This window comes from Physeter macrocephalus, chromosome 12 (genome assembly GCF_002837175.3).
Source record: "Physeter macrocephalus isolate SW-GA chromosome 12, ASM283717v5, whole genome shotgun sequence".
NCBI classification, from domain to species: domain Eukaryota; kingdom Metazoa; phylum Chordata; class Mammalia; order Artiodactyla; family Physeteridae; genus Physeter; species Physeter macrocephalus.
In genome coordinates, this window is record NC_041225.1 from 11,395,438 (window position 1) to 11,406,049 (window position 10,612).

Here is a 10,612-nt window from a genome sequence, read left to right on the forward strand (position 1 = left end):
GCTGTCCACCGGAAGGCCCCGTCTATCAATAATCAGGCCTAGTTCACAAGGCAAACATCCTCTACGCCCCTCACACACAGAAGCACACTCACTCGGATATTACCTAGATAAAACCTCAGTAGCATCATTCCCTCTTCCACGGATCAGCTCCTTATGCGCTGGCTGGGCTGGCAGCGTCCTGATAGAGGAAGGTGTGCAAAGCCCTTGGAGGAAAGACTGGCTGCAGTCTGAGCCCCAGAGTGCTTTTCTTTGCGCCTCCCTCAGCCCCCGACACGGCTGGTTGGGCCACCATAGATGGGGCTCTGGGTTTCCGGGGAGGTGGGCTTTGAGCGGGGTCCAGAGAAGGTCTTCCACAAAGGCCTGCTCCTCTTGTGGAAGTCACCTTCTTCCCATCCCCAAATCTCCCTGGCTCCCCCAAACTGGGCTGAGGCCCGGAGTGTGGTGAAGGGGGAGAGAGGGGAGTCACATCCTCCCTTCGGCCCCGCCTGGCCCTCCCCAGCCAGCAGGTCTAGCCGAGCCGCCAGCTCTCAGCCCACAGGATGCTGAGGGGATGCAGGGGGTGAAGGAGGGTCTTCCGCCTCCCGCCAGCACTTCAAATCTTCCCCTCTTCACGTTGCCCGCACCCAACCACAGAGACCTCCACAAATCTGCTGCGAGAGGCTGCAAACCCTTCTGTCAGCGGGAACACAGCTTTTTTGTGAGGAAGCAATTCATGCCTTTGCCTGTGTTCCCATCAGCTGGGTATCTACCTGGTGACTGGTTTACCAACTGTCCAGGCCAGGTTCGAGGGTGGGGCGAGTGAGGTCTCCCAAGGGCACTCACTCTGGGGGTCACCCAAGTGCTAGCCCTGTGTCCGTGTCCCCGAAGATGATATAAGGCCAGGATTCGTGCAAAGGATACATTAGGTGCTCAGTTAGCATCTAATACGTTGAGCTTGTGTTCTCCAGGGGGTTTGTTGACTGTACTTGGCAGAGTAAACATTCAGCAAGTGGAGAGGTTGAGTCCTCACCGCCTTGGAATACCCAGCAAGGTTAGGTGGGGTATCCAGGAGGAGAGGTGCTGAGGGGGTGGCGAGGGAGGGCGGCGCTCCTGGCCCGCTGCCATCGGAGCAGCCTGCCTGCGGGCACACGAGGCCTCCTTAGGCGAGCCTTCTCGCTTGTGTGTTTATTCATGTTTGTTCATTCACGTGGACTCTGGCCTCAGGGCTTGGGAACGCTGATCATTTGTGCAGGTGGCAGGATAGGGCCAGAGGGCTCTCACAGGTCTTGGTCCCCTCACTCCAGGAAATGAGGGAATGGCTAGAAAGAAGGGAACTGCAGCCTAGAAGCCTCTTTGGTGGCAGATGTGAGTCTGAAGGGCTGGGCTCTGCCGCCCTGGCCACCTTCATCCCAGCACAGGGTGGGCTGGGCACACAGAAGTTGCCCCAGTTAATATATTTGAAGTGGCAGCAAGCAGCCTAAGGAAGAGGGCCACTAGCTGCAGGGAGAGGGACAGGTAATTAGTTCACATAAATGAGGGGCAGGATGGGAGATGGCCTGCAGTCAATAATATAGGAACCTAGAGACGGTCATACAGAGTGAAGTAAGTCAGAAAGAGAAAAACAGATATCGTATATTAACGCATGTATGTGGAATCTAGAAAAATGGTATAGATGATCTTATTTGCAAAGCAGAAATAGAGACACAGACGTAGAGAGCAAACGTATGGATACCAAGGGGGAAGAGGGGGGATGAACTGGGAGATTGGGATTGATTTATATACACTATTGATACGATGTATAAAATAGCCAACTAATGAGAACCTACTGTACAGCACAGGGAACTCTCCTCAGTGCTCTGTGGTGACCTAAATGGGAAGGAAATCCAAAAAAGAGGGGACATATGTATACGTAGAGCTGACTCACTTTGCTGCACAGCAGAAACTAACACAACATTGTAAAGCAACTCTACTCCAATAAAAATTAATTTAAAAAAATAATATAGGAACAGAGAGGTAGGCAGTTTCCATTCAAATTTAGAAGCAGAAGTTAAGCTCTAAAGATGAGGGCTCGCACGTAAAATGCTGTCAATTAATGGAAAAAACCACGACCCCGGAGAACCCGTGACACTGCAGGAACAGGGGTGCCTTTTTCAGCACTTCTGCTTTCGGCTTGATGAGAATCACACGTGTCACGCGTATTTCTGTGACTCTCAAGCTGATCCAGTGCTGGCGACCATGGTTTCCTTCTGTTGGAGCTGATGCACCGAGCTTTGCAGCAGGAGGACACCAGGAGCCAGTGACTCACAGCCCCTGAGGAGTGTCAGTGACGCATCTGAGGAGGTTTCCCAAGAAGTGACAGAGAAAATCTCTTTTGTCCTCCACACCTGGAGAGGCCTCCGAAGACAGGGCTCTTTCTCTCTTTCCCTTTGACTGGGTGGTAGATTCGGATCAGCTTTGTAGCCCACACGGGGCCGGGGATGACTTTCTGAAAACAAGTTGCTCACTTCCTACAGGTAGAGAGTGAGCGGCTGGGGTGAGGGGGTGGGGCTGAGTAAGGATGAAAAGGAGGGGGATGTGGGAGCCCCCTTCTTCCTTTGAACTTGGCCCCGCTGGGGCTGGGCGGGCGCCACACCTGCGAGCTGGGGCCCAGAATCCTCCACCCTTGCTTCCCACTAAGAGGAAGGGAGGGGAGGAGACAAGCACTGCCCCAGACCCTCCTATCTGTGGTCATTCAAGGCCAACAGCAAGACTAAGGAGGAGATACTACTGGAGCCCCCATTGCAAAGGAAAGAACAGGCTCACAGAGGTCAAGTAGCTCCCCCAAGGTTGTACAGCTGGTAGAGTTAGGTCCTGTTGTCCAGCCGTATCAGCATGCACCACAGTGATTTCCGTTGTACGGATTTTTAAAAATCATGATTTATGAGCAAATCCCTCACTGATGGATACTTAAACTGATTCCAATTTTTTAAGATTACAATCACCAGGGCCTCTTTTAAAAGAAGTTGTTTCTTTTTTCCAAACCTCCGTTTTTTTCCCCAATTATAAAAGTAATAGGTGATTATTGTAAAAATTCACAGACCACAGAAATGTACCATGCAGAAATGGAAATTCCCCAGAGGAAATGCCATCAACAGTTTGGAGCATATCCTTCCAGACCTTTTTCTATTCATATAGGAACAAATATGTCCAGAGGTCTTGATTAGAGAAAAAAATCAAGCAATAAGATTCAATATTCTGTGTTATATATCATATATTATATTTTATAAGATTTCAATTTTCTGTTTAAAAAGTACATGCAGGAAAAATATGGAAGAGTGAGAAACTTTCAAATACCAATTTTACACGTTTCTGAACTGTTCTGTACTTGGATTTTTAAAATATCTCTTTATAGAAGTATAATGTATATCTATTTCCATAGCTATATATGAAAGTTGACATCTCATGACTGTACACCTCTACTGACTTTTCACAAATTGAATACACCCCTATGACCAGCTCCCACATGGAGAAACAGAACATGCCCACCCCAAACCTCCTGCTCCCTTCTCATGATCAGCCAAGGGTACCCATATCCTGACTTCTAACTTATATATATTTGCCTGTTTTTATCTGTGCTTGAATTTTAACAGTGACAACGTATTACATTTAAAATAAGAATAATCAATACAGATGTTATAATAGATGCAGATGTAGTGGTCATCATTTGATGCCAGCGTATAGGCTTCTAGCTCATTCCTTCACAGCTGCGTGGAGTCCCTTGCGTCACAATTGATCTAACTGGCTCCTTTTGAGGGACATTTGGATTGGTTCCAATTTTTGGCTAATAAGCAACACTCCAAGGAACAATTTGATGCATATTTCTTTGCACACATCACGTTGAGATGTGTTTCTCTGAGATACGTGCCGAAGAGTGAAATTGCTAGTCAAAAGATAGCTAAGTTAAGAAAAAAAAATTTGATATTTTGCCATAATGGCCCTCTAGAAAGTAGCAAATGCTCAGTTCCTTCTTCAAAACAAAAGTCAGGTGCTGAGTGCAGACCTCCTCACCGCAGCCCCTGCCGCTGGCAGCCAAGCCTGTGCCAGCTCCCCGGGCAGACGGAGCCCAGGCTGCCCCAGCAGGTGCCTGTTGCACAGAAAACAGAAAGGCACCCCCCAACCTGAACTCCAAACCTCACCCCATGCAAATGCACAAACAACTGAACACAATCACAAAGACAGCAGCAGGGAGATGCAGCTAAATAGCAGAGCCCGCAGTGGGATGGGGGGCCTTGAGATCTGTTCTTACTTCCTCTGCGGACAGGGTATGAGCCTTCAGGGAGGGTAGGCTGCATGTCTGGGCCTTAGTCTCTTATTAAATAGGGCGTCTCGGAGCAAAGTGAACCCCGGGGGAGGCTGGTCCAGGCTAACCCGGCCCTTTCCCATGACCTGTCAGCTGGTCCAGGCAACCTGTTCTGTTGTCCTTATAGCTGACGGCAGAAAGGGTCAGTTTCTCTTGAGCACCTCCTGCATCCACGCCCTTCTGACTCCCACCCACCATTGCTAGTCCTGCTGCGCCCCCCCACTCCACAGGGAGCCTCTCAGATGCTGGGAGACGGTCACATTGGCCCTTCATCTCATTCTGCGGCTGCCAGAGGCCTCTGAAGACGGCCTGGTTTGCCATTGCCCTTCTGAAATCCCACCTCCGAGCCCTGGGCTGGCCAGGAAAAGCAGGTGGGACTCTCTCCTCCTTTGACCTGGGCCATGTGCTGCTGTTAATGCAGCCAACGTTTGAATTCTTCTTTGGCTCAATAGCTCTTAAGTTGCTCAAGCCCAGGCTGGGGAACTAAGAGAAGATCCAGGGGCTTTTACAACTCCTCCACCCCAGCTCAGCATTTTCTCCTTGCATCTTTCTTCTCCGACTATTGAAGCTGAGAGACAGTAAAATATTAACGGACATGCGACAGAGACCCTGATGCGTCTCACCTTCTCTTCGGTGCAAGGTCGCCGGCCTCGTGGCCAGGAGTCCCTGGGGTTCCATGCTCGGTCGGAGTGAACAGGTGCTAGTGAAGGCAACATGGGGGTGGGCTGGAGGGGGGGGTGGCCCCTGGGGCACCTGCTACCTGGCTCTGGGTGCCTTGGGTGCTTCCAACCTGTCCAGGCTTTCTCTCTGCACCTCCACAGTGGAGTACAGCATGTTTGGGGGCAAACGAAGAGCCTGACGCAAAATGAAGACATAGTCATTTTAACCCTCTTATCTCTTTTTACCTGAGCACCGACATCTTTGCCGCGTAGATGAGCTTTTGTGTGTTTACATCACAGGAGCCACGTGCATCATTTACTCAAGACTTTATTTTTACAACCAAGATATTATCATAACAGGAACAGAGAGTAAGGGAAGAAACATATAAGCCATGGGAGGGCAGAAGTGAAAGCTGAAGGACTTCCTGGTGGGAGATCAAGTGGCCTCTCGTCCCCCAAGCCACAAGTTCCAAGCCCCAAAGGAGGTCCTCAGAATCTGAAGTGACCGTGGGAGCCAGGTCAGTCCCTCTTGGAAGCCTCATTTCCAGTCTGGGTCTGCTCTCTGGGGCCTTCTGTGAGGAGGGTCAGCCCCAGCCTGGGAAGACCAAAGGGACCCATCCCAGCACCATCCCGTGAGAGACTCGGGTCTCAATGTCACTGCCTTACCTGGGCAAAGCAAGGCGGTGGCTGGATGGCCAACAATGAAATTCTCAGCCCAACCCAGGATGAGTACAGGAGCCGGAAGTGGTGCGCTGGCTGCCATTTTCGACTCAATCCTCCAGTGTGCCTTGCAAGGTACAGAAAGTGCCCTGGGGCTCTGAAGCCTTCTCTCTAAGATTCCCGATGACCATGTAACAAGTTGCTCCCATGCACGAGGCCCACAGAAAGAACTTGCAGTAGTTAAAAGCAGGCAGCTTCAGCAGGTCAGCGACATTTCCATGGCTGAGTGTGTCCTTTCTCTCTCATTTTTCCAGATCTTGCTCGTCACCGACCAATGTATTTTTGTAGCAGGACACCAAAAACGTATCCTCTGCTCACTTATAAAACCTGAAAACAACAGCAAGCTGTGAAACCACTTATCATCAGGCAACTGCTATTGTATTTCCTGTAAGAGAGATAAATGGCGCATCAGGATGGAGGGCTCCACTCCAAGTAAGTAGCCTAGGGCCAAGAGTTTTGTGTTGGTGTGTTTTTTGGGCCCATCTCAGTCATTAAAAAAAAATTGAAATGCTCAAAAAACGCAGCCCTAAGAACTCTAGCTTTGAATAGTGTTACTTCCTGCGGTACCTTCTAAGGTAAGCGATTCACCGATGCATACTAGGGGACCGGAGGAACGTGGCCTGCCGACAGATGATTCTCTAAGGCCAGTTAGAGGCTGGGGAATGTCTGCCCCAAATTGCAACTTGAATTAGTAACAGCTGATCTTTGAGGCCCAGGGACTATTTCATCCACACCTGGATCATGATAGCAAAACCAGAGGTGGTTTTCAAACTTCTTTTTCGCCACAAACCCTTTTGTTCAACGACATCTTACAGGTAAGTGTAGTTACAGGCAACGGATGAAAGCAGAGCTGTTCGGAATGAAAAGGGTGAGGGGGGCTGGGGTCCCACTCGGGGCCACCCCCAGCCCCTTCCTCGCCTAAACTGATCCTCAGAACCCCTGGGGTTTGCCATAGCATGAGGTCCGGCAGCCGACTCCTCCCAAACTGGCATCAAATCACTGGGGAACAAGTTAAAAACGAAGGGGTGAGTGGGAGGTACAACATGGGCAGCTCCTTGAGGGGGAGTCGTTCTCCACAACAGGTCACCACAAGGAAGATTCTGAACAGAACATTCTGGAGGTCTAGAGTTAGACAAATACACTTAAGTTACTGTCTCTTAAGTACGGGCTAGTTTCTAAATCCAGCACGTAACGTGAAAACTGCACACCACCAAAATTACCATCGAAAATTGCCCATGAAATGCAGCAGGCATGTTTAAGCAACTCTACAATACAATGTATACAAATACGTACAAACACAATGTGTGTAATAATGTAGAGCAGACAGTATAGTGAGCATATATGAAAATTTATCGTTTCAGAGTATTTAAAAATACATTTTATATTGTACACCTGAAACTCATATAATATGGTCTGTCACTTAGAATTCAACAAGAAAACATGTTGTTTCTTGGTTGCTGGGCTCATAAAGTTGCCTTTTGTAAGTAGCATGAGCTGCTGCCTTGACTCCAAGGATCCAGGGGCTGTGCACTTAGACGGGGCTTGTTCAGTAAGCCCTTACAATAGCCATGTGGTTGGTACTGTTATCCCATTTTACAGATGAGGAATCAGGGGCTCAGAGAGGTGAAGTGACTTGCCTACGGTCCCAAGGCTGGTGAGTAGCAGACCGGATTCAAACCCAGATCTGCCTCACAACGGAGCCAGAGCTCTTGATCTTCAATCTACGAGCGGGGGCTTTCTTTCTTTCTTTCCAACACTCTACATAGAGGGGGGTGTCATTAATGAGATAGGTAGATGTGAAACAATCTCTATTTTGAGGCAGAAAAGGCAGTCCAAGGACACTGCCCATGGCCAAACAGGGGTCCAGAGCCTCTGAGTCTGGGAGCCTCAGGCAGCCTTGGCCTCTGCCTTGGCTTCTGCTGGAGCTTACCCAGCTCAGTGGGCCTAAGCAGCGAGGCTTGTAGCCCCTGTGTCTATGTGACTCAGCCGGTGGGTTTGCCAACTCCTGGGACCCAGGTGGGGTCAAGTCCAACACACAACACCAGGAGGGAAGGAATTCCACTGGTGGAGATGCTGGCCTTGGGGTGAACCGACTTGTCTTTGAGTTTGAGGCTGCTCTCTACTGTCCCAAATGCTTTGAGCAAGTCTTGATCTGTAAAAATAACCCTCCTATGTCATGCAGGACCAAGCTGAATGAAATAACAGGTGGCAAAAAGTTTGGGATATCCTACTGGCTCTACCCATGCAGTAGGTGATTGTTTATTCAATATCTTGTAATAACGTATAATGGAAAAGAATCTGAAAAAGAATATATATAACTAAATCACTTGGCTGTACACCTGATGCTAACACAACATTGTAAATCAACTATACTTCAATTAAAAAAAAAAGAGTTCACTATTATTCTCAGGAGAGCTAAGAGCTAAATCTTACCATACTTGACATATACTTAGACGACTAATCGGTCTTCTGTTTGCTTAGGTTCTCTCTTTGCCTGAACTCCACGAGCCCATCTATTTATACAGTGTGTGATTTTTTTTGAAGGTGGTGTCTGTCTGGGGCTCTCGCAGTTGGAGGCTCTGAAAAGTATCAGGGGCTGAGGAAGCCAGGGCTACACCCAGGGCTGAGGCCCAGGCAGTTTTCCAAGGCCCCGACCACTTACTGTTTCAGGAGGCGAAGCCGAGCTCTCCTCTGCAGGCCTGGAAGGAGAAAACAAGACCGCTGGTTGGCATGGGCTGTGAGCCACTGACACCGAGCCCCAGAGAGGGAGGAGGGCGATGAGAGGGGCAGCTGACACCTCGGACCACTTCCTCGGTGCCAGGCTCTGCTCCAGACACCTCATGGGTTTTAACTCCCTTACTGCTCATGGCAAACCTAAGAGTTGGTACTCTTACTATCTCCGTTTTGCATATGGGGAAGCTGACGTAGAGAGTGAGTGTGTTACTGAATGACTTGCCCAAGGTCATGTGGCTAGTAAGTGGCAGTCTGTGTGCCCTTAAATGTGCCACCTCGCCACAGCAGGTCAGGGAGCAGAGGTTGTACAGACAGGTGGTCTTAAATCAGAGCATGTGTATTCTGGGGAAGTGCAAGATTTCCCCCTGGGACGAAGGAAGGAAAGATGAGCATGTCTCCTTACATGTTTATCTCATCCTTTTTATTTTTGAAGCACATTTAATAACATATATAGGCTATTAAATAAACACAGCTAGCATAAATATTAATCATTTTAGAATATAAATATAGTTATAATTATATATTAAATAAATAAATACAGCTAATTGAAGTTAGGGTTTACAATTAAAAGATTTGTTTACTGATGAGGTCCTTGATCAAAAAAGTCTGCAGACCACTGAACTCTAACGGTTCTTAGAATGGAATAAATGGATCCCTTCTTTGGGGGTGGCAATTGTATGCAAAAATGTACACATGGTGCATTTCTCTGCAGAGAGGGTCCATATGCCATCATACGTTCAGAGGGGTCTGTGACCTATGAAAGAGCCACTGATCTAGTCCACGTCCTTGAGGGCCACCCTGTCCCATGTTACAGAAACCCAGAGAGGGTAAGTGACTTGCACAAGGTGGCACAGCTGAGCAGAAGAGTCAGGGCTAGAGTCTGGGGCTCTAGGCTCTTGGCCAGCTGTGTGGGCCTCCCCTGAAGCTCCCAGGGGGACCCGTAGAAGGAGGTGATTCCCCCCTCTGAAGTGACCGGGTGCAGCAGCCATCTGTGAGTTTCCCCACAGCCTCACAGAGGGGAGGATTTCTAGCTTCTGGGAACATAACCCAAACCCTATCGCAATCTCTGTGCACTGCTTCCAACACTGCTGATTACTGAGCACATGCCCCGAGCCGGGCACTTGGGCGGGACTTTACAAAAGCAGCCCTGGGAAGTAGGTAACATGGTTACCCGGGGTGAGGCGGCTGAGGCTCAGGGAGGCTGGGCATATGCCCAAGGTCGCTAGATCAGGAATCAGTAGAGTCGGATTCAAATCCAAGTTTGTCTGACTCCAGAGACAGGGTGTTCTCTGATCTCTGAAGCTTGGCCTCAGGCCAAGAATCACTTCTTGGAACTATCATGGGTTCGGGGTTGGAGGGGCAAACTTCCACCAGCCTGCCATCTGCCCTGCTTCCCTAGAGAAGGAAGGACCCTCAGGGACACCTCCAACAGCAAAAGGGGTCTCCATGACAGCCCAGGAGGGCACAACTTACAGTGTAGGTGAATGGCCACGCCCAAGGACACCAGCAGAACAAGGGTGACAGCCACCAGTAGGCCGACAATGAGGGGGGCACAGGACGGGCCTGGAAAAGACACACGTATTAAATATTTGAGACGTGCAGATGAATACAAAGAGGGGAACATCAGCCGGAAGCCCCACCTCCCAGAGAATACCGCTATTTACATAGTTCCTTCCAGTCTTCTTTCTAGGCTCTTTAAACACATTGAGATCATTTCATATATAAAATTTTATGTCCCACGTGCAAATTTTAAAAATTAATAAACTCAGGAGCTGTTTATGTTCAAATGAGATAGACAATTTGCATGCCTGGATTTTTCTTATTTATTTTTAAAACTTTTAATTTCAGAAGAAATACCTGAATATATGTTCACTGTAAAAGATTTAAGTATATGGTTAGAATGCCCCTTGGCATCCCAGCTCCTTCACAGAAGTAACTGCCGTTGTTAATTTGCATGTACACATACATAATTTACATAAATACATCCCATATAGCTTTTAAAAATACAGAGGCTTATATAGTACAAATTGTTCTGCAACCAGGTTTTTTTTTTTCTTCACTTAAACATGCCAGCACATTCTTATTTATTTTTTTTTTTTTTGTGGTAGGCGGGCCTCTCACTGTTGTGGCCTCTCCCGCTGCGGAGCACAGGCTCCGGACGCGCAGGCCCAGCGGCCATGGC

The 10,612-nt window shown here is 48.7% G+C and overlaps 1 protein-coding gene across 1 annotated transcript in view; it reads right to left on the reverse strand.

Annotated features, from left to right (window-relative positions):
* Positions 1-5,946: 5,946 nt before the first annotated feature.
* Positions 5,947-10,612, reverse strand: part of CD8B (CD8 subunit beta) — a 17,081-nt gene continuing 12,415 nt past the window's right edge. Inside the window, exons 4-6 of the mRNA XM_007118887.4 lie at positions 9,904-9,993; positions 8,360-8,396; positions 5,947-6,024 (exon numbers count right to left, since the gene is read on the reverse strand). Coding sequence (XP_007118949.2) covers positions 6,012-6,024; positions 8,360-8,396; positions 9,904-9,993 — 140 coding nt within the window. The 3' untranslated portion in view covers positions 5,947-6,011. The remainder of the gene's footprint in view (positions 6,025-8,359; positions 8,397-9,903; positions 9,994-10,612) is intronic.